Source organism: Dermacentor silvarum, chromosome 4 (assembly GCF_013339745.2).
Source record: "Dermacentor silvarum isolate Dsil-2018 chromosome 4, BIME_Dsil_1.4, whole genome shotgun sequence".
Lineage (NCBI taxonomy): Eukaryota > Metazoa > Arthropoda > Arachnida > Ixodida > Ixodidae > Dermacentor > Dermacentor silvarum.
In genome coordinates, this window is record NC_051157.2 from 170,634,415 (window position 1) to 170,662,169 (window position 27,755).

A 27,755-nucleotide genomic window follows, 5' to 3' on the forward strand; every position below is an offset into this window, starting at 1 on the left:
GCGGGCTGTACAAGTTTTAAGGTTGACATTTCACGGGGGGCCGGCTATGTATGGGCGCGAACTATACTTGAACTTATGAAGGCGAAAGCCATAGGTGTCTACGTTGGTGGTGCCCTTGGCGTGCCCTTGGCGATGACCTTGGCGAATCTGCGCCGTGACTGAAAAATGGCCGACGCTGCAAAAAAATGCTGGGATTGACGTCAGATTTCTCAGGGATATTCCTGTAAGCAAAGTAAATTAGTGGCGTTAAAAAAAGTGTACATTTCGGTCTGGGTGAGACTAGAATCCGGGCCTCCGGGGGGCGAGACAAGCACGCTTGCCTGAAGCCACGGCTGCGGCACAGTTCGGGCTTACTAAAGGAGTGCCTAGTGCGTGCGTGATTGCAGAGTCACGTCGCAGCCATATCGCTGACAAAAGGTGTTCCCTAGTACATGCACTAGCATACTGCACTTTAGGTACTACGTTATGTGTTCATATTTGGCATTCAGAAGGTGTACTTCGACACGTGTACTTCACATTGCGGCTCATTATGCCTTCCATTAAGTGTAGCCCCGATTGTATAACCTACTGCATTACCAATATGCCTTAAAAAGAAGTCTAAAACCGATTGTATGACTTTATGTATCGCCAAATGTGCAGAAGGTTTTCGCCTTCTTATGTTACAAGAGAGTAACATCTGCCGAATATTTTTTTGTAGTTTGGAGGCGTTCCGAAAACAAAACGCGGCCAAACTGCACCTGCAAATTTTTCACGCGCTATATTACAGGTAGACAAGCCCCAAAAGATCGGCTAAAATAATTGCTTATAAAAACAAAAATTATACTGTGTCCGCTGTAAAAAAATGATAAGTCTATACAATACAGTTAGGGACACAAAATAATTTCCGCAAACAATTTAAGATTCAGAAGTCAAGGGAAATACTGCACTGAGGCAAAACATAATAGTACGCCGCAGTGTCCCAGGCCACGAAGTGTCTTTAGCTTCTGCAGATCGTCGGCCTCGAGCAACTCAGGTCTTCCTGAAAGGGTTAGGACTAGTTTGTTACTGAAGTGTGTTGTGCTAGTGAGACATCAAGAACCAAGGACGCACAAGAGCAAAAGCGCTTGTCCACTTGTCGTGTGCGCCCTTTTTGTCGTTCGGTCCGCAGCACATTTCACTTAAGCAGGCCCCGCTCCTCGCCGATAAATCTGGAAACGATGCGGCCAAGATAATTTGTATGGGTGCGCAAAAGTGCACACATCATAGTGGTACTATTCTAAACAAGAGTTTGGGGAGGATTTAGCGCCTACCTAAACGTACAGATGTGTCACTTGGGGCAAATTATGCATATACAACGCACATGTTCACATGCGTGGAGTATATGCTTTTTTACAATATTTGTGCACAAGTTTATGGATATAATTGCCTACATGCCCATGAAAGGACTGCTCCAGTTGCCTAAGTAAAGCCGTAGTTTCTCACCGATGAGGTGTTGTGCAGATGTTTATTTTACACCGTGCCACTGAAGAACACTGGCGTTCTCATTTCACAACATTACACGCCATAGTACTGAAGATATTCAAAGCGACGCGACGCCTTTTGGGAAAAGACGCTGGAAATATAGAAAGCAGACGTCCGTGAAACACATGCCCAGCGGCTCATGCCCCGTTCTACATGCCCAGTAACCCAAATTGTCTATATTATATATATTGAAAGGGGGATTTATTGAAACTCGTCCAAGGGATCGCAAGTGGCTTTTTAGGCACAGTCCTAGCTGTTGGCATCCGCAGCTCGAGATCGGGTCTCGCGCCGAAGCGATGGCAGTGCCCACGGCGCCTGCATGCATATTCCCCACTACAATTGCCCCCGCTGCAAAGGTGAGCCATCCTGGCGACCTAAGGTGATGACACGACGAGGGGGTCGTGGTACGGCTTCAGGCGGCTTATGTGAACCGTCTCGCGGCCACGGCGGCGCTTGTCCGAAGATGGTGTCACCGGTTCGACCACGTAGTTGACAGGCGATGTACATTCGACGATCCGGTACGGACCCTGATATTTTGGAGCAAGCTTGGGGCTAAGGCTTGGAGATTGGAATGGCAGCCGAAGCCAGACGTGAGAATCCGCGGCGAAGGACTGTGTTGGCTGATCGTGGTCGCGGCGATCTTTTTGGATGCCTTGGGTATCCGACGTGAATGAGCGAGCCAGTTGACGGCACTCTTCAGCATGTCGAGCAACTTCGGAAAGCGGGGTGAATTCAGAAGCGTCCGGGTGATACGGAAGTACGGTGTCAAGGGTAGATGATGGTTCACGTCCGTAAAGAAGAAAAAATGGTGAGAAGCCTGTGGTAGCCTGAGTCGCGGTATTGTACGCGTAAGTCACAAAAGGGAGGACGTCATCCCAATTGGAATGATCCAACGCAACGTACATTGTGAGCATGTCACCAAGAGTGCGGTTGAACCGTTCCGTTAGACCGTTAGTCTGTGGGTGATATGCCGTAGTGGTGCGGTGAATAGTGCGACACGCAGCTAGTAGCTCATTAATAACTTCCGACAAGAAGACGCGGCCTCGGTCGCTGAGCAGCTCTCGCGGTGCGCCGTGCCGTAAGATGAAATGCCGTAAGAGGAACGCTGCGACATCGCGAGCAGCAGCCGAAGCAAGTGCAGCAGTTTCGGCGTATCTTGTTAGATGGTCTACTGCGACAATTATCCAACGATTTCCGTTAGCAGTGCATGGAAGGGGCCCATAAAGGTCGATCCCGACTCGGTCAAAAGGACATGCAGGACACGGTAAAGGTTGCAGTGGGCCTGTCGTATGAGGAGTTGTCTTGCGTCGCTGACAGGCTGCACATGACCGAATGTATTTGCGCACATAAGAATACATGCCTCGCCAGTAGTACCGCTGGCGGAGCCGCTCGTACGTTTTCAGGACGCCAGCATGTGCTTGTTGTGGGTCGGCGTGGAAATACGTGCATATGTCGGAACGCAAATGGCGAGGGATGACGAGCAGCCATTTACGACCGTCCGGCTGATAGTTCCGGCGGTACAAGATGGTGTTCCGCAGCACAAAATGGGTGGCTTGGCGACGAAGGGCTCGAGGGCTTGTATCCGTTGAAGAAGTAGTTAGAATGTCAATGAGAGACGCAATCCACGGATCCTTTCTCTGTTCAGAAGGCATGTCAGAAACAGTAAGCGCAGCAACCGGGCAGTCCCTGGATGCGGGTGGCGTGTCGTCGGATCGCATGGGTGACCGGGAGAGGGCATCCGGGTCAGAATGTTGACGCCCGGAGCGATAGATGACGTGAATGTCAAATTCCTCGAGTCGAAGAGCCCAACGTCCAAGACGCCCCGACGGGTCTTTCAGTGACGCAAGCCAGCACAGCGCGTGGTGGTCTGTCACAACGTCAAAGGGATGGCCATACAAGTAAGGGCGAAATTTGCTTAAAGCCCAAACTATAGCCAAACACTCTTTTTCTGTGACAGAATAATTGGTTTCTGCCTTGTGAGGGCACGACTAGCGTAGGCAACCGCATATTCCGGGAAGCCAGGCTTGCGTTGCGCAAGGACGGCTCCAAGACCAACGCCGCTGGCGTCCGTGTGAACTTCGGTCGAAGCACTCGGGTCGTAGTGACGGAGAATGGGCGGTGAGGTAAGTAGACGACGCAGATTGACGAAGGCTTGTTCACATGCCGGAGTCCAATCACGAAGGTCACCAGGCCCAGCCAGGAGCTTCGTCAGAGGTGCGACGATGCAGGCAAAATTGCGCACAAAGCGACGAAAATAAGAGCAGAGACCGACAAAACTTCTGAGCTCTTTCACTGTAGTCGGCCGCGGAAATTCTGCGACAGCACGAAGCTTGTCAGGGTCGGGACGGACGCCGTCTTTGGAAACGACGTGACCAAGTATGGTCAACTGGCGGGCTGCGAAGCGGCACTTTTTCAAGTTAAGTTGAAGGCCGGCGGTGGCAAGGCAAGTCAGAACTTCGCGTAGACGAGTGAGGTGAGTGGTGAAATCAGGGGAGAAAACTACTACGTCGTCTAAGTAACACAAACACGTCTTCCATTTGAGGTCTCGCAAAAGATTGTCCATCATTCTTTCGAATGTCGCGGGTGCATTGCATAGACCGAATGGCATCACCGTAAATTCATACAGGCCGTCAGGCGTAATGAAAGCTGTCTTGGAGTGGTCGGACTCATCCATCGGGACTTGCCAATAACCCGATCGCGAGTCCAAAGAAGAAAAGAATTCGGCACCATGTAGACAATCCAGGGCGTGATCTATACGCGGTAGAGGGTAGACATCTTTCCGTGTAATCTTATTAAGGCGACGATAGTCCACACAGAAACGAAGCGAGCCATCTCTTTTCTTAACTAGTACCACGGGAGACGACCAAGGACTGCATGAAGGTCGGATAACACCACTTTCAAGCATGTCCGCAACTTGCTCAGTAATGACACGACGCTCGGTGGATGACACGCGGTACGGTCGCTGGCATAATGGTGCGTGTCGCCCCGTATTAATGTGGTGAGAAACGGTACTTGTGCGGCCTAATGACGCTTGGTTCAAGTCAAAAGAGGCGTGAAAGTCAATTAAAAGGGTAAGTAGGCGCTCACGTTGTGTCGGGTCGAGGTCATCGGCAATAGAGCGACAAAACACATCTGGTGAGATCCGGTCAGATGGCACATGGGGCGTCAGTGCTGTTACGTTAGTTGTAGCCTGGTCGTCGGCAGCAGGGAAAGAAACAATAACGTCAGCGTCCACAGTCTGGATTGTGCCAATAGTCTCGGCACAGCGCAAAGCCAAAGTGTGCGAATTTGGGTTAGAAACCAGTATTTCCGCAGCACCATGGTGAACCGTGAGGAGGGCGAAAGGCAACGATATAGGGTGGTGGCGACTGAAGACGGCAGCGGGTGTGAACAAGACCGTCGCGTCGGCAAGCGATGTGCATGAAAGAGGGACAAATACAGCACTGTGTGGAGGAAGGTCAGTATCTGAAGCTACACAGATCCTGCAAACATCAGGATATTGCAAGTCGGGAGTTGGCAAATCACACAGAACGGAGAACTGAACTTCAGCACATGCACAGTCAATGACAGCATGATGGCGCGACAGGAAATCCCAGCCGAGAATCACATCGTGAGAGCAACAGGTTAGCACAAAGAATTCAATAGAGTACAAAATGTCTCGAATCAGCACCCTGGCAGTGCACATAGCGACGGGCTGAACTTCTTGAGCGGTGGCTGTTCGAAGCGATAGTACCGAAGGCGTCATGGTCACTTTCCGTAATAAACAACAAAGCTTTTCACTAATCACGGATATGGCGGCACCTGTATCGACGAGCGCAAAAGATTTGATGCGATCCACTGACACTTCAATAACGTTAGCGGGGGAGAAGCGAGGACTTCGATTTTCCGACGACGACGCAGTTCGTGCCTCAGGAACTGCGGAAATCAGTTTTCCGCCTCAGTACAGGCACTGGGCCGACGACGCATAGGTGAGAGGGAGCGGCGGCGAGGGGAAGGCGAGCGACGAACACCAAAGGGCTGGTACTCCGGAGTTGGTACGTCATCAGCAACGTAGACTTCCGGTGGCGGCTGTTGTGGCATACGAAATGGTCAGAATCCGTAGTTCGAGGCTCGCGTGGTGCCCATGAAGGCCGGGAAACGCCGGCGGCAGAAGCGCGCTACATGTCCCGGGGTGCCGCAGGCGTAGCATATGGGGCGGTTATCAGCAGTGCGCCAAGGATTTGTATCCTGCTGTTGTGCACCGAAGAAGTGAGCCGCCGGCTGCCGAGGCAAAGGCGCAGGAGAGAACAGCGGCGGGCGAGGTGCCCGTGCAGCCGCCTCAGCATACGTCAGAGGTGCGGCTACGGGAGCCGGCTGACACGGAGATGGAAGAGCTTCGGTCACTTGCTCTTGAATCATCTGCCGGATCGCTGGAGCCAAAGAGTGAGAAGGCTTCTCCGTGGTCGGCAAAATGGAGAGCTGTCGCGCAACCTCCTCCCGCACAAATTCTTTTATCTGAGTCAGCAAAGTTGTCTGGTTGTCACCAATAACCAATGCTGCTAGCGAATCTTCCGTTTGTGGTGGGCGTCGAGCTGGGATGCGTTGTTTCCGTAGCTCGTCAAAACTTTCGCACAAGTTGATGACGTCAGCCACGGTACGCGGATCCTTCGCTAACAACATTTGAAAGGCGTCCTCATCAATGCCTTTCATAATGTGTTTTATCTTGTCCTGTTCTGCCATTGACGAATTCACCCGCCTACACAGGTCAATGACATCTTCGATATAGCTGGTGAACGTTTCGCCGTGATGTTGTGCGCGCCCACGTAGGCGTTGTTCAGCGCGAAGCTTGCGCACAGCGGGGCGCCCGAACACTTCTGCAAAACTGGTCTTGAATGCAGTCCATGTAGTGAAATCGTGTTCGTGGTTTCGGAACCAGAGGTTCGCGACGCCGGTAAGGTAAAACAACACGTTGTGCAACTTGGTGGCGCCGTCCCACTTATTGTGCCGGCTTACCAGCTCGTACGATGACAACCAATCCTCCACGTCATGATCATCGGTGCCGCTAAAGACGGCAGGATCACGCTGGCGCAACACACCAGAAACGATGACCGCTGGAGGCTGAGGTGTATCTTCCTGGGCGGTGCCGTCAGGCATGGTCGTAGCAGTGGGTAGCGTCCGGCTTCGGAGTTCCAGTTTTCAAGGTTACCCAGCACTTCCACCAAATGAAAGGGGGATTTATTGAAACTCGTCCGAGGGATCGCAAGTGGCTTTTTAGGCACAGTCCTAGCTGTTGGCATCCGCAGCTCGAGCTCGGGTCTCGCGCCGAAGCGATGGCAGTGCCCACGGCGCCTACATGCATATTCTCCACTAATATATATTGCCACGAGGTCTCGAGCTGCGGCGAGCGCGAGCCAGTATTCAGGCAAGGAGAGAAGAAGAGGTTTTTCGTTTTTGGGGTCAGCCATCTTTCTGGCTAGTACTCGTCTCTGCCGGTGCAGTACTTCTTGCTCTGAAGGCCTTCTGTTGCACGTGACAAACTGGTGGAGGTGCTGGGTAGTCCCAGCAAATGTCCTACACGCCTCCTGGTCGCCCTGTGCCTACAGTGACAACACCTGTTCACCGGGCCAGCCGAAGAGTCCGAGGATTGCCCCCTGAGCTTGGACCTCTTCCCGAGACTACGTCAGCTACGCACCAAAGCGGTATGGAAGGCACTACTACTGCTGCTCACTATACGCTACAGAAAGTGCCAAAAGTCTTCCATGGTTCCATCCTTGAGGACGTCGAAGACTGGTTGGCTCAGTTCGAACGCGTCGCTGATTTCAATGGGTGGACTGATGCGAACAAGCTGAAGAATGTATACTTTAGCCTGGAGGATGGCGCTCGCACCTGGTACGAGAACCGCGAAGCCTTCTCGTCTTGGAGCGACTTTTGTCGTCATCTGCGGGCAAGTTACGCCAATGCTGATCGCTGCGAACGCGCAGAGCGGGCCATTCAGTCGCGCATCCAAACGCCCAACGAAAGTGTGATGATGCACGTTGAGGACATGACGCGCCTCTTTCGTCGAGCTGACCCGGACATGGCAGAAGATAGGAAGCTCCGGCGCTTAATGCGAGGGGTTAAAGAGCAGCTTTTCGCTTGCCTTGTTCGGAGTCCCCCGACGACTGTGGCCGAGTTCTTAACGGAAGCCACGACAATGGAAGAAGTGCTTCAGTAGCGGTCAGCAGTGTACGACCGGCAAATCAGCGTCGCGTCATCGATGGATCAGATCGGAGCTGCCGGAGGTAGCATCAACATCGACTCCCTCTGCGACCTCATTCGATCAGTGGTACGCGACGAGCTGCAAAGAATACACTGCCCGCCTCAACCTACTGCGGGATCCATATCCAGCCTCATCAGGAACGAGGTGCAGCATGCTCTGCAAGTCCCGCTTGCCAGGGAGGTCACACCACCTGTGCCGACGGAGCTTCGGCACGCATCATACGCGGAAGCTGCGAGCCGGTATATTCCTGCTTCTCCGCGCTTCGTCCTCCCCACGCCTCACGATACACTTGCATCAGTGCAACCCATCCAGCACTTGGAGAACCGCCAACCACTTCAAAGAAAATCGGACGTCTGGCGCACACCGGACAGGCGACCGCTGTGCTATCACTGTGGCGAAGCCGGACATGTATACCGTGAATGCCCGTATCGCCGCCTTGGACTTCAGGGTTTTGCCGTCGACTCACCAAGGCCAAGATTCGGCGAAAGACCAAGAGCCATTGAGGAATACCTGTCTCAAAAGCGCATGCCACTGCCCTTGCGACGGCAGTCACGGTCACCGTCGCCGAGACGATTTTCCCCAAATTCCAGGAGCTCCCCAGTGGCGGCGCAGGGGCGTTCGCCAAGCCCTAGACGGGAAAACTAAAGACAGCGACCTTCGGGGGCGAGGCCGCTGATAATCGACGCGAGCAAGGCCTCCCAGCGACGCGACCAGGTACCGGCAGTGATTCGACGACAACAACTGAACTCGGAAGCCGACTGTCTTTGGATATACCTGTGGTGCTCGACGGTCACCATGAAGTCAGTGCGTTATTGGACACAGGGGCTGATTACTCGATCGTGAGCCGAAAACTAGCGACACACCTGAAGAAAGTAGTTACGCCTTGGTACGGAACACAAATTTGTACTGTCGGCGGACATGTAGTCACCCCACTTGGTATATGCACACTCCGAGTTGGCATTCGTGGACGTACGTTTCTCTCCAGTTGCCTTGTACTTCGCGAATGTTCCCGAGACATCATCCTGGGAATCGACTTTCTACGGGAATATGGCGCTATTATCGACCTGCGGGAGCGCACCGTGACCTTCTCGACAAAGAGAGCAGCAGACAAAACCGACGACAGCCATCTCAGCACGTTTCGCGTTTATGCCGACAACGTCGCGTTACCCCCCCCCCCCCCGTTCGAGTGTCCTCGTTGATGTCGTGTGTGACAAGTTACGTGATGGTGAGGCAGTCGCTGAAGGCAACCTGTCGCTCTTGCTCACACTAGGTCTCTGCGCCGCTCGCAGCCTCGTCACGCTTCGTGACGGACGTTCTACGCTGCTTGTGACGAATTTTAGTAATGAGCACCGTCACCTTTTTCGTCGCACTGCCATCGCTCTCGCCTACCCCATAACAGAGACTGCTGAATGTTTTACGTCTGCATCACTGGACAATGCTCTCCAATCGACACCGGGGGCTGCGACAGCATCACTAGGCAAAGTAGACATTAATTCGACTCTACCGGAGGAACAACAAATAGCACTGCATGAATTGCTGCTTCAATTCCAAGAATGTTTCGCCTCGTCCTCTAAGGTGCGTCAGACGCCCATCACGAAACACCGAATCATTACATATACCGACGTCTCGCCCATAAAACAACAGCCTTACCGAGTTTCGGCCACAGAACGGGACGCGATACATACGCAAGTCGAAGAGATGCTTCAGGACGATGTTATACAGCCTTCCAAAAGTCCCTGGTCATTGCCGGTCGTCCTCGTGAAGAAGGACGGAACACTACGTTTCTGCGTTGACTACAGGCGGCTAAACAGCGTGACTAAAAAAGACGTCTATCCACTGCCCCGCATCGATGATTCACTCGACAGACTGCGACGCGCCAAGTATTTTTCATCTATAGACTTGAAAAGCGGATACTGGCAGATTGAAGTTGATGAACGAGATCGCGAGAAAACGGCCTTTGTTACACCGGATGGCCTGTATGAATTCAAAGTGCTCCCTTTCGGCTTGTGTTCTGCACCTGCGACATTCCAGAGAATGATGGACACTGTTCTCACTGGTTTGAAGTGGCATACTTGCCTCGTTTATCTTGATGACGTCGTCGTATTTTCGGCGACCTTTGAGGAACACCTGAATCGTCTGAAGACTGTGCTGGACGCCCTCCGCGCCGCTAACCTCACGCTGAAGCCAGAGAAATGCCACTTCGGTTATAAAGAACTTAAGTTTCTCGGCCATGTTGTGAGCGCGGATGGCGTTCGGCCTGACCCTGACAAGACCACCGCCGTAGCCTCGTTTCCTGTTCCCCGTGACAAGAAAGCAGTCCGTCGCTTTCTGGGGCTCTGCGCATACTATCGCCGCTTCATCGCCAATTTTTCTAGGATTGCCGAACCTCTGACTCGCCTCACACGAGAAGATGTACCATTTGTCTGGAATGAAGAGCAGGACGCGGCTTTCACCGAGCTGCGGGAGCGTTTGCAGACACCACCAGTTCTTGCTAACTTTGACGAGGACGCTGATACTGAAGTCCATACCGACGCCAGCAACGTGGGTCTTGGCGCCATCCTGGTCCAACACCAAGAGGGCACAGAGCGCGTGATAGCTTACGCCAGCCGTACTTTTTCACGCGCAGAAGCAAACTATTCCACCTCAGAAAAAGAGTGCCTTGCAGTGGTATGGGCGACCATGAAGTTTCGGCCTTACCTCTACGGTCGCCCCTTCAAAGTAGTGACCGACCACCATTCATTGTGCTGGTTGACCAATATACGAGACCCCGCTGGGCGACTCGCACGATGGAGCCTTCGTCTGCAAGAATTCGATCTGACCATCGTATACAGATCAGGCCGCAAGCACGAAGATGCGGATTCGTTGTCGCGTGCACCCACCGATGTTTGTGATCCGGCCGCTGAGGATGACAGTGGATTCCTTGGGGCCCTCACCGCAACGGACTTGATTGCACGACAGCGCGAGGATGCAGAAATCCGCGCAATCATCGAAAACCTCGAAGGACGCAACTCTCCCATACCTCGACGCCTTTCTCGCAGTCTCTCGTCCTTCTGCCTTTGAAGAGGTGTCCTGTATAAGAAAAACTCGAACAGCAACGGCAAACCCTACCTTCTCGTCATACCTGCTGACATGCGCGACGACATTCTTCTTGCCTGCCATGACGAGCCCACATCTGGTCACTTAGGCTCCTCCCGAACTCTCGCCAGAGTTCAACAGGCGTACTACTGGCCCAAACTTTCTACATCTGTAAAGCGCTACGTCAAGAGTTGTCGGGAATGTCAACGCCGCAAATCCCCACCACTGAAGCCCGCGGGGCTGCTGCAACCGATCGCACCACCCAGGGCACCATTCGATCAAATAGGAATGGATTTACTCGGGCCTTTTCCATTATCATCAGCCGGCAACAAGTTGATCGTAGTCGCCACAGATTACTTAACCAGATACGCCGAGACAAGGGCTCTACCACGCGCTACGGCTGCCGATGTTGCCCAGTTCTTTATAGACTAGATCGTTCTTCGACATGGAGCCCCGTCTTATGAGATCACTGACAGAGGCACAGCTTTCACGGCCCAGCTGATTCACGACGTATTCAAGCTAAGCTACACGAGCCATCGCAAGACCACTGCATATCGTCCGCAGACCAACGCGTTGACGGAACGATTGAACAAAACCATCGCCGACATGTTACCCATGTACGCCGATGTACAACACAAGACGTGGGATCAGGTTCTACCGTACGTAACATTTGCGTACAACTCTGCCATCCAGGAGACAACGCGATTCACGCCGTTTCGTCTTGTCTATGGACGTCAGGTTCAGACCATGCTGGATGCGATGCTTCCACACGATTACGACGCGCTGCTCACCCCTGACGCTGAGCAATTTACGCAGTACGCCGAAGAAGCTCGCCAATTGGCACGCCTACACATCACGCAACAGAAGAGTGTAGATGCACGTCGCTACAATCTTCGCCATCGCCAAGAGGAATACCACCCGGGCGATCAAGTTTGGGTGTGGACGCCGGTGCGCCGCCAGGGGTTGTCAGAGAAACTGCTCAGTCGCTACTTTGGACCCTACAAAGTGCTGCGTCGCGTTAGTGACGTGAACTACGAGGTTCTCCCGGATAGTGCCATGTCACCCCAGCGTCGAAGGCACCACTCGGAGATTGTGCACGTTGTACGACTCAAACCTTATTTCGCGCGATAGTGCGACAGCGTCTCAACTTTATGACGTACTTTATTTTTCTCTCCCTCACCCCCACTTGTGCTTACTTTATGTTCGTTCCCTTTTTTTTCTTTCCCTCTACCTACGTCGACTAGCGCTAGCATCGGGACGATGCCCGTTTTTTTTTCACAGGGGGAAAATGCCACGAGGTCTCGAGCTGCGGCGAGCGCGAGCCAGTATTCAGGCAAGGAGAGAAGAAGAAGAGGTTTTTCGTTTTTGGGGTCAGCCATCTTTCTGGCTAGTACTCGTCTCTGCCGGTGCAGTACTTCTTGCTCTGAAGGCCTTCTGTTGCACGTGACAATATATATATATATATATATATATATATATATATATATATATATATATATCCATAAATATATCCGAAAAGGAAATCAGGAATGTAAAATCGGAGGCTGAGACAAAAAATATTTTGTTTTAGTAATTTCTCGCACGTTATTTTCTTTTCCATTATTCTTTTCGCGATTGGACAACAACGCGCCGCCATTATCGAAGGGTTTAGCTGCTCGCCACAACAGACAAGGAAAAATTGGCCGCGTATCTGCTTGCTTCGCTGCAAATTGCGTCGAAAGACCATAGTCTTCTGCCGCCCCTGTTACGTAACACGCTCTCTTCTCCACCCTTCCACCCCTCACGCTCTTTCCCTTGCCTCTCACTCGTCCCATGATGGATGCAATGGAGGTTTTGCTGAATTCAATTCAAATTTCCCGCGTTCGCCCTGCTCTCGCGCCTTCTGTGGGACCTTTAATTTTATTACTGCTAGCTTAAAGCCGGCTACAGAATCGCGGCTTCAGTCGGCTTGTTTTTAACGCATAGCGTCTCTTCGAGACCATTTGTAACGCGTTGATTTTTTTTTCATTTGCAGCGTTTCATTTTTCATTTATTTCTGTATATCTCTTTCTGTTTATCTGTGTTTGTTTCTTTCTTCCCCTCTCTCTCTTTCTTTAAATGACTCTCTCGCTCTCATTTTTTTTCTCTCGCCCATAGCAAGTTCTGCTACCAATGTTGGTTGTCATATGGTTGTCACAAATGCACGCTCTGCAAGCGTGGGTGTATAGCCTAGTGGTTATGACGCTTTCCTTTGGACCGTGGGTACCCGGTTTCGAATCCCACCTCGCCAAGAAAGTTTATTTAATTTGTTACTCTCGCTCTCTGTCTGTCTCTCTTTCTCTCTCTGCACCTCGTCTACTTGTGCTTGGGTTTGGCCGGGCCCGGGCGGTTGAATCGAGTGACAAAGTTTTTGCGTTTAGGTAGCCCAAGAAAGACCATCGTCTTTAAAAAGGAAAATAAAACATGACAGTCAAATAAAATCAACGCGAGAGCCATACACTCCGCATGCGACGTGGGGCTGGACGCGTCCATGGAGTTACGTGGAGTTACGACGTGCTTTGAAGATTGCAACGTCAGGAAGAGCTCCCGTTCTGACCGCCTTTATTTTACAGTCTCGCTTCACTGCTATTTCTGCATCAAAAGCATCCGCAGGCAGTCGCGCAGAACGTGCATCCTTACGGTTTATGTGGAGCATCGCTTATATACACACGTCGTCATTCCAAATTTTATTTAAAAAATTAAAATGTTTCGTGGTGCTTCTCGTCGTCGTGAGCTGATGCGAATTCGTGTGCGTGTGTGTGTGTCTATCACTATGCCTGTAGTCTGCCACTCCATAGCCACTATATCCATACCCACCACATCGACGCCCGGCTCAGCGCGGACACCCTATCAACGCAAATCAACGTGGGGCAGAGCTCCCGGTCTCAACGGCCGCATTTCGATGGGGGCGAAATGGCAAAACACCCGCGTACTTAGATTTAGGTGCACGTTAAAGAACCCCAGGTGGTCCAAATTTCCGGAGTCCCCCAGTGCGGCGTGCCTCATAATCAGATCGTGGTTTTGGCACGTAAAACCCCATAATAAAATAAATTAGTCTGCCACTCCTTGCTTGTCATTTGTAGCCACGGCGCCGCCTTCTTCTACCTTGGACGTTTCTCTGTCTTGATGCCGCCCGCAGTAATGGACAGGGGGTAGGAAGCCTCTTGTTGTGGGGGGCAGAGTGGTAATCATCTCTGTGAGGGATCAATCGACAGGTTCGGTGTTAGCTAGCATGTAGTTTGTACAAGGCGTCACTTATCAATTTCGGTTAACCGGCTTTTGTGTTGCGCTATCGTCATCAGCATACTTGAAAATTACTGCCGTTTGAACGTGTACTCCTTACTCAATGTTGTTCAGGAACTAGTGCATCTCTTCGTTGCGTCGTTAGCATCTGTAAGTTAACTTCTTCTTCAAGTGAGGAGGGAAGATGTTGGTAAAAAACCTGTTGGTAAAGTTACTCTTCTTCAAAATTATCAAATCTGTTCAAGGTGATAATCGGCGTTGATGACGCAGGAGGCAGGTTGGAGGTAACAAAACTTGGAGGTGTATTGCAGCGAAAATATTTACTCAGTCAAATGCAGAGATTGCAAAACAAAACCGATGAAAACTACACAAGTAAACAGCGCCTTACTCTTCTACTTTTTCCCCTAAGTTAGAGCCTAGGATAACTGTCTCTACATACGACCAACTGAGTCTCACTCTTCGACCACCAAGTGGGTACGGCCCAGACTATCGTTGCATCGTACGCTGTCTTACTTATCTATCAGTTTAGTGATTACAGTCTAGACGGAAAGGAATTGGTTCCAGACAGCCTTTGAATCCACTTCAGTAAACAATAAAAAATGGGAGGTGGCAATTGCTGGGTCGCCTCAACATTTCCCTAACCAATGTGGTTACCACTGAACTTAATCCACCAGCTGCTGGGTTGTGGATAATCTCGTTAGCAGAGTTGTTAGACATTAGGCAAGCGTTTGGCACTCTTTCCCCTCATGGCTCTTTCTCTTCTATTCCCACGCTCTTAGCGATTCCTCGCGGCCTGGCTGCCTTTAATTTGTGTCGTCACGTTTCTGCCTAATTGTCCGCAGGCCCGTTCTCATAGAAACCAGGTGAGACACGCGCACCGGCAGTTAACAAGCACTCGCTCAAATAAGCGTTTTTATCAAATCCTACGTTGTCACTACGCTGGCTATGAGCTTTTAACGACGGGAGTGTTCCCCCTTTGGAGGATTCTTTTCCCCGTTTCCGTGCAGGTCACAGACCGGGTAAACGTGCCTACCATTGTGGGTCCTTTACCGCAGGCATTTAGACCTGCCAAAAGGACGTTCGAAAGTATCGCCCCCTCCCCCCCCCCACCTTTGGTGACAGTGTCAACGCTCCCACATTCATGGCCAGGGATCAGTATGTAATCACCCCTGCATTCGAGCGATTCACGCATAGCCAATCACCGTGCAGAGCGAGAGCCGAAAAATTGCATGTGTATACTTAGTACGTCACGCCGCCTATTCTGCACGTTTCAGAGATGAGCGGCTTAAGACTGTCCTTTATTCCTGACCAGTAATAATTGTAGCGGCTTCATATCACAATCACAGTGGCTGTTCTGTCCGCTGGTGCTATTGCTACCGGCACCCCATAGGTTAGCAGTAGTGTATTGAAATATTCTGATCGTAAAATTGGTCTACTTGAATGATTAACAGAAAACACATACAGTTGACTTCCGTAGGCTGATTGCAATGAACGTGCAGGCGACGCAGGTTACTATGACGAAGACGGCCGGTTCTACATCGTCGATCGTCTTAAGCAGATGATCAAGTGCTTGGACAACCCCGTGGTTCCTGCCGAACTGGAAGAACATCTCCTCCGCGAATACGCCTCTGACATCGCCGAGGTTTCGATTGTGGGACTCCCGCATTGCCACTACGGAGAAGCCCCCGCAGCCGCTGTGGTGCTCACAGACGAGGGTCGAAGGAAGGACTCGGAGGAGCTTGCCGAAAATATTAAAGCAACAGTAGCAAGTAAGTGCTGCCTCAAGGATAAACAGCGTTCTTCTTGAGCCACCAAAGTTCGCCATAGTCACGATGCGTATGCGTAGGTTATTGTGGTGATGTTATTCCGGTGGACATGAATGTGAACAAACTAGTGCTGTTAAGCGAGCTCTTTTCAACACTTCCGTGCCAGTCCACAGTCGGTATGTTCCGGTGAGTCTGCTATATTCATTCATTTGTAATTAAATCACTTTCGTTGAGCACAAAACAAAGCGATCGCCAGTGAAATTCAGTACCCTGATGAAGACATAAAAAGAAGCAACTAACAGTGGCTTCAATGCACTTATGTCTTACAAGCCGTGGCGGTAGAGTGGCTTGGGCAATCTGCCACTGAGCGCAAGGTCACGGGCTTGGTTCCAGGCTGGTGCAGCCTGTTTCCGAGGGTTCCGAATGCAAGAACACTGGTGTACTGCACTTTACTTGCACCTCAGGGGATCTCAGATGTTCAAAATTATTCACATCGACTATGATGGAAACCTTTCAGCGGAGTACACTATTTTGGGTCGTCATTCTACATCAGTTATTTGTTTTTTATTGCGTAATTGCTTGTTATTAGGTACTTTCAGGTGTTGATGTCCCATATTGCATGAATACCAGTACATACCACACAGGCGGTACTAATAACGCCTTGGAATCATCTGAATAGGAAAGTACACTTTGAGCGCACAGTGCGTCTTTCTTTGCATGGAGCCTGAAACTCGAGATGCAGAATACTTTTTTTTACTAGTTCACATTACGCCGACAGGCACGCTCACAGAGCTAGTTATCGCGCAATAAGGCACCGTTGGTTGTAGGAAATTTGTTGCGGTAGCAATGTTTGATGGCGCGATTACGATTATTATGCTTTCTATGTCCGTGACAAGACATATTGGATTTACAGCGACCACCATCTTCTTTGGTCATCCCGATCCATCCCACGCTTACACTGTCGTTACTGCATCTTGCGGTAATGTAACACACCGCTGGTTTTCATTTCTGCATGTCACAATAGTGTATACTTCCGCTTCCAGTTAATCTACCCTACAAAAGCTTCACATTTTTACTCTTTGTACGTATTGGTGTATTCCTGGCTCTTACGCTTATAATTTTCTTCACCGTTGCTCTTTGTCAAATTTTATTATCGTCAAAGTTCCGAACCCATGGTTTAGTACTACTAAGAAGGCACTGATGATATAGTTCTCAATTGAGGGGTATCAATAAGCTGCCTTTAGGCACTGCGAGCGCTTCCTAGTGCCGTCATTCCGCAGATTTTACCCAGTTTAGCTCACGGTGGACTTTTACTAGATCAATAATTGGTTCGTGCATTTTTATCAGATATCTAATGACTACTACTATATGAGTGCGTTGTTCACCAGAATATAAATGCTGGCAATGTGTCGTTAGCAGACGAGTATGTAGATCACAATTTATATCGCTGCAAGTTATCGTAGGAGAGCCCTCAGATATAACTTAGTGGCTGGAATGTGCCTCCCTTAGCCAGAAAGGCGCTTTCAATTATTTATATGTTGTCATGTTGTGAGCTGCGCAATCACATGATTGCAGAATACCACAGCTCGGTTAGCCAGCATGGCCATTGAAATTGACCGCATAAGAATACGTCGTGACGCCCCTTCTCAGCTTCGAGCGTCTGCGTTCTAAGGAAACGAAGTTTCAAGCATTTATTCATGTCTCCTTGCAGGTAGCCATGCCTTGCACAAGCAGCTCTACGGTGGCGTCTTCTTCATGGATTCGCTACCGAAGACGGACACCGGAAAAGTCAGCAGACCAAATTTGGTCCGCTGTCTCGTGCGAGCCTAGGAACATATGTTATATTGCGATCTACATAATCTGACCTATGCAAAATATGTGCTCAATATTACCATAGGTTGTGCGAGTTTGCAATAAAATATAGAATTCAACTAGCCATTTAGAGCGTGATTGAAAGCTCTTCCAGGGAAAGCCTACCCTCTCTATTTGCGTTATGGCCAAGATTAGAAAACATGTGAGTCTTTGGTATGACGAGCTTATACAGGCTAGTATAGCAGAAGTCTGCGTTATAGATAGGTGACCTCGTTGAGGCTGTGTGTACGGCCAAACTGCGACCTACCAGTGGGCGCTGGCGAATGAATGCCAATGAGTTTCAGCGAGTCCTAGTGAATCGGAGTTTGTGTAGGTCTGCCTCCTACTAAACCTGAATCACGTGGCATTTCATTTATTTATGAGTTCGGGTCTAGGTGATAGCGTGAGTCTGTATGACCCAGAGTAAATATAGCAAATTGACTCGGTTAACACAAGCAGCCTGTTTTCAGACATGGGAATAAACTATTTATATCTAAGAAATCAAATTAGCCAGATCACGTGTGCCAGGTAATACCAGAAATTGTATAGGCCAGCTTTTTTTCTGTGTGTGCGAAATATTAACCTAAAGAAACGTACTGTCGTCTATAGCTGGCTTGTAACGAGCGTGCTGCCTAAGACCAGTGTGTTCAGGTTTTCGGTGGAAAAATTATCCCGCACTTGCACTAATGCGCTGTCGTTCCTACATTGTCCCAATGATATTCACACATCCCATGCCCTGTAAACGTTTGACGCCGACTCCAAGCCGGCCCCACTTTATTTAAGTCAAATAATATAGACGTCAGTTGAGAGTCAGGTCCTGTGACGTCCGCTTTGCTGTGTTCCACCTATTGCCTTGCGTACGCCAATGCACTTCGTTGCAAATCTAAAGGACTGCTTTCGCGAAAGTGTTAGCTTTTCTTATGCGATGACATCCCTGCCACACGCTCGAATATAGCGATTGTAACACAGGCCCTAAAGTGAAATAAAAGCGAATTAGCCAATGTTTTATCACCTACTTTAAAAGTACGATTTTTTGCTAAAGTAATTACCGCCTCTTCCACAAGTACGCCTAAACAGGCGGAACAACTCTGAATCCCACCGGCAATATCTTAGAACGTCTGTCTAAGCTAAAAAATCGCCAGCACACATCTCATGATAAATGTCGATGCTATTGCGATTAGCATTGAAGAAATTCAGCGACTCGCCGTATTTCCACCACAGAAAGTCGTCATGTATGTGGCGCGTATGCAGCCGGGTTCCTATGTTACTCTTCTCACTAAATGCGCTGCGTCATAAAGCGGCGTCGCGGCAACACCCACGTGTGGCTCCTGTATTACTGTACATTCAGGCAATACATTGCCAGAATATATATATATATATATATATATATATATATATATATATATATAGGCTAGTTCGATACGGCCAAGCACCGGATAACCAACAGACCCATCTTGTCATCAAGGAGGTTCATTGAATCGCCGCACATACCCAGTGGCACACCCATACCCAGTAACCCAGTAACCTACCCAGTAACATACCCAGTAACCTCGTCACGTCTCCATTGTCCGGCGTATCTCACGGCAGTAAACGGCAGTATCTCCCGTATAATGCAATAGATGGCGCTGTCTCATAGAAGTACATACAAACTGCAGTTCAGGGACAATATTCTAGATGGCGCTGTACACAATCTCTGTCGTCATCACCATTTCTCGTCTCATTTCCTAGATGGCGTTGGTCCAATAGAATTGTGGACCAACGCCAAAAATAAAAATAATGAGAGGTATACAAAAATGCTAGATAAAGAACATGTATAATATACCTGATTAAATCAAGCAGGCTAGGTGACTATTTGTCGCCGCCCCGTTTCAAAGGGGATGCCAATAAATCATCATCATCATGTGTGCAATGTGGCGCTTGTGTGAATCGACACTAGATGGCGCTGGAAGTGCCGCTGCTCTCCGATTGGCTGCTGCGCGGGCTGCGCGGGGATGCGCGGGGAGCGAGCGCCTCCTCATTTCTTGGATCGTCGCCGTACGTGTCGGATCGTTGGTGGAGCATGGACGATGCGCAGCGGCGGGCGCGGATGGCCGCTGCGGCTCGTGCTCGTCGGCAGGATCCCGCGGTGCGAGCTCGAGAAGCTGCCGCCAATCGAGCGCGGCGCCTGGCAGATGCCGAGACGGTGCGCGCCAATGACGCCGCGGCGAAACGTGCACTGCGATCAGCGGACCGCGGAATGCCGAAAGTTGGAATGCTGCACGATTGACGCACGGCGGCGGTCAGTACGGGATCAAAGGGCAAGCTGTGAACGTGCCCATATGCGTTCCCGATACGGTTCGGTGCCTGCCTCGGTTGCCTCGGTGAATGTACTAGATATTCTAGTCTTTGTGTTATCTGCTTGAGGCGGAGATCGATGGCGCTGAGGTTGTCGGACGACAGCATGCTGACGAACCCCTAGCTGTACATTTCTCTGACCACAAGTGCGTAATATATAAAGGTAACTTGAAACCTCAATAAAAGTTTTCTTCACCGTACCTCACGTGTTTGCATGATGATTTTATCCGGCGAACTTCTCGGAGGATTAACGGTATCACCCATAACCTCCGGAGCTTCGCCCAGCTCACCATCATTCACCTCGTGGATATGCTGTGATTTTTTTTCTCTCCCTCTCACTGAGCAATGGCATATACCCAGTTGTTTATGCAAACAGACCTATGTTGCTATCATGGGGCCTTGGACGGAGAGGAGTGTAGAGACGGGATGCCAGCCCAAGCGAACGCAAGATTTGTTATGACTGCGTTAGAAGGTGCGCGGAGCACCAGTGAGCCCTAGCGTGGCAGCGCGACCCTGCGCATCTCTGCTACTTCGATGATGGCACTGCTTTGACCAAGGACCAGCCGCTACAGTGGACTCCACCCCCAGAGAGGAGGCAGTACCGACGAGCGATGAAGCCCATGAGACAGGTCGCGGTGCAAGAAGTGTATGGCGCTGTGGCGTGCGCCTCTTGTACGGGTAGTCCGTCGAGTTGACGGGGTCATAGCTGGGGCACGGCAGTTGTGCTGACGGGTCGTCAATATCGGCTGACTTGAGGTGTTCAAGCCCAATGGTGTCCGCTCGTCCATCAATGGAAATGACAAATGTGTTGATGCGGCGTTCGAGCACGGAGTAAGGGCCCTGGTAGTGTGGTTGAAGTGGTTCACGGTGGGCAGACTGTCGCATAAAACCTGTGCCCCAAGGTTTCCTCCAGAGCAACTGCTCTGGTGAGAACTGGTCGGATGGATTGGAACATTGTACGCAAACGCGTAACATAATCCATGATTGAGGGCAGTGGAGGTGTAGATTCGAAGATGCCGCAGGAAGACGAAGGGTGACGCCAAAACAAGATCTACTCTTGAACAGACTAAATCAGATTTCAACACCGTGCGTATGCCAAGAAGGGATAGAAGAAGGTCTTGATCCCACTCTCACGGAGAGTCTTGAGCCGGGAGCGCAGTCTTCAGGATACGGTAAAAACGCTAATCGAGGCGGTTGGATTGTGGGTGGCAGGTTGTCGCAGGTAGTCTCGTGGTGCCGAGAAGATGAAGTTGTTCATTGAAGAGGCTGCCCTCAAATTGTCTACCTCGGCCTGCTAACATGGAAGATGTTTTTTGTGCATAGCCGTGCATGTCTCATCCATGTACGCGCAAGAAGTCAACCTGGGGGCTGAGCGAATGCCGAATGCTGTACATTTAAGCCCCTTGGCAAAGCCAACACACCTCTTCGTCATGCCATCGTGGTTGTTCAATCGTCGTCATTTTGTCGTAGTCATTCATATGTCATCCTGCGATCGTCGCGCTGTGACCCTGATCACATCGTTGTCATACATGTCGTCGTCCTGCCATCGTTATGATTCCATTGTCGCCGTTGTAGTGTCGTCATCCCATTGTCATCATGCGTCGTCGTCATGCGTGGCATCCCCATGTTCGAGAACCGCAACTTCATGTTGAGCAAAGCGTTAGCGGTGAAAGCATGCTCAACCTTGTCTCGAGCTATACACTGGGAAATAGTCGTTGAACAAGAACTGCATTCTTCACAAACTCTATTGAAAGCTTCAGTTAAAGATTCCCACGGCATGTGGGACCTGTAAATGTTTTCAAATATAGTACTGTAAAGGGGTGTACTGAACAGTTAAGATGGTAGCGTCTGTTCGTAATCGAAAAGGCAGGTGACGCAGAGCAGGAACAGCTGGTTGCACGAACGGCTCCCACTCGGGCTAAGCACTGGCGATCCGGCTGGCCTACTGGTTGCACTGCAGGCATTGAACAGCCGATCTGGCTGGCCTTGTCCGTGTGCTGTTCTTCTTCATTACAATTACCCCCGGTGCAAAAGCGGAGCCATCCTGGTGACTTAAGACGTGGAGACGAGCAGTTCATAGAATGGCTTCAGGCGGTGAACGTGGACAATATGCCGTCCACGGCGGCGCTTGTCGGATGTCGGTGTAGGCGGCTCTATGACATAGTTGACCGGAGAGGTGCGTTCGACGATGCGGTATGGTCCATCATACTTCGAGAGAAGTTTTGTCGAAAGTCCAGGCGGGGTATAAGGCACGGACAACAAGACAAGTGTGCCGGGAGCGAAGTTCGGACTCGTAGCGTCGCCATCGCGGTTGTCTTTTTGTCGTTGTTGGTCGTCGGAGGGGAAATGACGGGCTAATTGACGGCATTCCTCGCCGTATCGGGCGACGGCTGATACGGGAGCACACTCTGACGCGTCTGGTGTATAAGGCAAAACCGTATCGATGGTATGGGAAGGATCGCGACCGTAGAGGAGTACTTTGGGTATCACGTATCCCCGTAGTACTTTGGGTAGCCGTATTGTATGCGTACGTGACAAATGGGAGGATGATGTCCCAGTTTGTATGCTCCGATGAAACGTACATGGCGAGTATATCACCAAGCGTTCGATTGAAGCGCTCCGTAAGCCCGTTAGTTTGAGGATGGTACGCCGTAGTGGGCCGGTGAACTATGCGGCATTGAGCAAGCAGAGCTTCAACCACCTGCGACAAAAATACGCGGCCTCTATCGCTCAGCAGTTCCCGAGGCGGGCCATGACGAAGAATGAAGCGATGGAGCAGAAAGGATGCAACGTCACTAGCGGTTGCTGCAGGTAGAGCGGCGGTTTCGGCATAGCGTGTAAGGTGATAACCGCTACAATAATCCATAGTTTGCCAGCAGGTGTTAGCGGTAGCGGCCCGTACAGGTCAATTCCCACACGGTCGAAGGCACGATCAGGGCACGGAAGCGGCTGTAAAAAACCGTGGGCCGGATGAGGCGGAGATTTGCGGCGTTGACATTGCGGGCACGAGCGGACAAACTTTGGGACAAAAGTAAACATTCCTCGCCAGTAGAAACGTTGCCGCAAGCGCTCATACGTCTTCAAAACGCCGGCGTGTGCACATTGTGGGTCATTATGGAAAGGCGCGCACATGTCGGAACGCAAAGACCTGGGGATAACTAGGAGCCACTTGCGACCATCGGGCTGGTAGTTGCGTCGATACAAGAGGTTATCCTGGACAGTAAAATGGGCAGCCTGGCGACGCAGGGAGCGGGAGATGGGAGATGCTTGCGAGCCAGAAAGGAGATCCAAAAGAGAGGCCACCCAAGGATCCTTGCGCTGTTCTGATGCGAAGGTGTCGATGTCGACCGACGACACCGTCTCAAAGGTGGAGTGGGAGGCAGTGTCGGCTGGCAGGAAAGAGCGGGACAGAGCGTCAGCGTCAGTGTGCTTGCGGCCTGAGCGGTAGATGACGTGCATGTCGTATTCTTGAATGCGAAGAGCCCAGCGGGCAAGGCGTCCAGACGGGTCTTTTAAAGAGGATAACCAACAAAGGGCGTGATGGTCAGTAACCACATTGAAAGATCTGCCGTATAAATAAGGGCGAAACTTCCCGAGTGCCCAAACGATGACCAGGCATTTTTTGTTTCTGTGACGCTGTAATTGCGTTCCGCTTTGGTCAGCGCACGACAGCGTAAGCAACGACGTACTCGGAGTAGCCAGGCTTGCGCTGCGCAAGGACAGCACCAAGGCCAATACCACTGGCATCGGCATGCACTTCAGTTGGGGCGGTGGGGTCGTAGTGTCGCAGTATAGGCGGAGACGTCAGGAGACGGCGTAAGGTCACGAGCGCGGTGTCGCAAGCAGGAGACCAGGAGGATAGGTCGTTGGCGCCACTTAAGAGTTGTGTCAGAGGTGATATAATCGAGGCAAAATTGCGAACAAACCGTCGGAAGTAAGAACAGAGGCCGATGAAGGCGCGGAGTTCTTTGAGTGTCTTAGGTTTAGGAAACTCTGCCACAGCGCGAAGTTTTGATGGGTCGGGGCGAATGCCGTCTTGGGATACGACGTGACCTAGAATCATGAGCTTCCGCGCGGCGAACTGGCACTTTTTCAAGTTCAGTTGCAGGCCTGCGTTGGTCAAGGACATCAACACTTGCCTAAGGCGGAGAAGATGCGTGCTGAAATCAGGGGCGAACACAACGATGTCGTCGAGGTAGCATAAACACGTGCTCCATTTTAGGCCGCGCATTATATTGTCCATCATTCGCTCAAACGTAGCAGGCGCATTGCCTAGGCGAAATGGCATCACATTAAATTCGTATAAACCATCTGGAGTAATGAATGCGGTTTTAGGGCGATTAACTGCTGACATCGGGACCTGCCAGTAGCCCGAGCGTAAATCCAACGAAGAGAAGAATTCAGCGCCTTGCAAGCTGTCCAGAGCGTCGTCAATGCACGGTAGAGGGTACACGTCTTTTCGCGTTATCTTATTAAGACGGAGATAATCGACGCGGAACCGAATGGAACCATCTTTTTTTGTGACGAGAATCACCGGTGATGCCCACGCGCTATGGGAAGGTCGAATGACGCCGCTCTGAAGCATGTCGTCGACGTGCTCACTGATGACCTGACGCTCCGTGGCTGAGACGCGGTACGGGCGCTGCCGCAAAGGCGCGTTGGAGCCAGTGTCGATGTGGTGGCTGACGGTTGACGTGGGGCCCAGAATAGGCTGAGCGACATCAAAAGAAGAACGGAACTGGGCAAGCAGGTGAAGAAGCTGGGAGCGCTGCTCGGAAGTAAGGTCGTCGGCAATGAAAGGTGTGAATAAGTCAGGTGATGGCGGAGCAGAAGTGGAAAGTGCACAGAATTCAGTGAGCTGTGCATGCGAAGCATCCGGCACGTCGGTAATAAACATGTCATCAAGAGGTTGAACACGGCCAAGTGCTTCGCCGCAATGAGCCTTCAGGGCTGTAGGAAGGGGATTGCAGACAATGATGGAGCTGAAACCGGCTGAAATGTCAAGCGTGGCGAAAGGGAGGGGAACATCTTTGCGGGTTATGAAGAGTTCCGAAGGAGTGAAGAGGACAGCGCCTTCAGAGACAGCGCCACAAAAGACGGGAACAACGGCAGATGAGTACGGCGGTATGGCGATGTCTTCCCGAAGGACTAGCTTAGCGGGAAGAGAAGTGGCGGCGACGAGGGGCACGTCACACAGAGGCCATAATTCGACTTCAGCACGCGCACAGTTGATGACAGCGTTATTTCGCGAAAGAAAGTCCCACCCGAGTATCACGTCGTGAGAGCATGACTGCAGAAACACAAACTCCACAATATAGAGAACGCCCTGAATAATAACTCTAGCTGTGCATGCTGCTGAAGGCCGAACTGGCTGGGCGCTTGCTGTGCGAAGAGAAAACCCAGAAAGTTGCGTCGTAGCTTTTCGTAAAGCGCGAGAGAGGCGTTCGTTTAGGACAGACACGGCTGCTCCAGTATCAATTAGTGCAACGGTAGAGACGCCGTCCACAGTAAGGTTGACAACGTTCGCAGGCGACAATAGAGGACTTGTACAGATCGATGGCGACGCAGTTCCTGCCTCCTGAACTGCGGCGCTTAGTTTTCCTCTTGCGGGGGTGAAGGGCGCCGACGCATCGGGGACAATGAGCGGCGACGCGGGGAAGGCGAACGACGTGTAAGGACCGGGCGCTCGGCTGGTGGCCTGTTCGACTGCCGACTAAAAGAAGTGTCATGGAAAGGTTGCACGTCGGCGTAGGGAGGCGACTGCGCAAAGCCATCAGAGTGCAGCATGCGGCGGCGGCAGAGTCGTGCAACATGGCCGGGAATACCGCAGGCATAACATATGGGCCTGTTGTCTTGCGTACGCCAAGGATTAGCAAAGGCAGGAGGAGGTCGATGAACGGGATGATGAACGGGTGGTAGCGGCCGTGGATGTAGCGCAATGATTGGTTGACGAGGAGGCTGCGCGGCGACGGATGCGTAAGTGGCGCTGCGACAGGGGACTGCTGATGCTGCATTGGTAGAGCCTCAGCAACTTGGTCTTCAACAACCCGCCGGAGCGTCGGACCGAGCTGTGTAGGAGGCTGTTGCGGCAGCAGCTGCTGTTGGGGAAGCTCAGCGAAGGGTAGTAGAGAAAGCTGTTGTGCAACTTCCTCCCGCACGAAAGCTTGGATTTGTGTGAGCAGGGGGGAGCGATCAGAGAATACTGTCATGGAAGAGAAGGTCTCGTCAGCCACTGAGGGGCGCCTGGTCAAATCGCGCTGCCTCCTCAACTCGTCGTAGCTTTGGCACAAGTTTATGAGCTCTGCTACGGCACGCGGACTCTTGGCGATCCACATTTGGAAGGTGTCATCGGCGATGCCCTTCAAAATGTGTTTCAATTTGTCATTTTCGGGCATAGAAGCATCCACACGTTTGCATAGGTCGAGAACCTCTTCGATATAACAGGTGAATGTTTCACCGGGTTGTTGAGCTCGCTCTCGTAACCGCTGCTCGGCGCGCAACTTGTGGACGGCGGGGCGACCGAACACTTCAGCGAAACTGGTCTTGAACGCGGACCAGGAGTGAAAGTCGGCTTCGTGATTTTTAAACCACAGGTGAGCCACTCCCGCAAGGTAGAAGTTGACGGAATTTAACTTGGTGGTATCGTCCCAACGATTGTGCAAGCTCACCCGTTCATAGGTAGACAACCATTCATTGACGTCTTGCTCATCCGTACCACTGAAAACCGCGGGATGGCGGAGCGGGAGAGCGCCAGAGCAGGCAACGGAGGGTGGCGGCGACGTCGGCTGGGGAGAGTCAGGCATGAAGGAAGGCAGAGTCCGAGACCGGAGTTCCAGGGTGTAAATGTTCTTGAATACCCAGCACCTTCCACCAATTGTAAAGGGGTGTACTGAACAGTTCTGATAGTAGCGTCTGTTCGTAATCGAAAAGGCAGGTGACGCAGAGCTGGAACAGATGGTTGCACGAACGGTTCCCACTCGTGCTAACCACTGGCGATCCGGCTGGCCTACTGGTTGCACTGCAGGCATTGAACAGTCGATATGGCTGGCCTTGTCCGTGTGCTCTTCTTCTTCATTACAGTACTATCGCTGAAAAAAATGCATGGCTTTTTGCCAGACTAGGCTTCAGAAGAGACCTTCAGATATAGACCCAAAATAAGTATCAACAAATTTTGCTGAGGAATAACGCCTGCCCGTGAAATTGGTTGCTGAACGAGCCGGCAGTGTCACCTGGAGAAATAGTTGAATATCGCTTCCTTTTCAACGCAATAGTCTGCACACACTTGATTAATTACATTCCTAGATATGTCACGCGTGTAATCTTCAATTAAAATTTAATGGAAATAGTAGAAAACTGACACTAGATAAAAAAGCTGTATTAAAGTACAACTCTACTCCGAGGGGTCTTTGTAGAGGTGGCGCACCTAGGAGATGAAGTGTCAGCGATGGCCATGATTAGCTTGGTGTGGCAGGCGGGCCGCACTGGGAGCATTCATGGGTTGTGACACGATGCTCGGGTGCGACCGAGCTGGTCCAGGTGTAAGGCATGGATTTGCGTGAGGGCAAAGGAAGCGCCTGCTGTGTAATGTCACATCACACGACACAACTGAAAATAAGAAGCTATATGGGAAATATGCGAGTAGAAAGATATAAAGATATATGTGAGTAGAAACAAGAGTTACGTTACACCGAATGTGAGAGGACATCGGAAAATCAATCAGGCACGGAAGT

The 27,755-nt window shown here is 51.1% G+C and overlaps 1 protein-coding gene across 1 annotated transcript in view; it reads left to right on the top strand.

Annotated features, from left to right (window-relative positions):
* The window catches only part of LOC125945061 (uncharacterized), an 80,843-nt gene extending 62,589 nt beyond the window's left edge, over positions 1-18,254 (top strand). Inside the window, exons 8-9 of the mRNA XM_049666621.1 lie at positions 15,574-15,843; positions 17,552-18,254. Coding sequence (XP_049522578.1) covers positions 15,574-15,843; positions 17,552-17,670 — 389 coding nt within the window. The 3' untranslated portion in view covers positions 17,671-18,254. The remainder of the gene's footprint in view (positions 1-15,573; positions 15,844-17,551) is intronic.
* Positions 18,255-27,755: the final 9,501 nt, after the last annotated feature.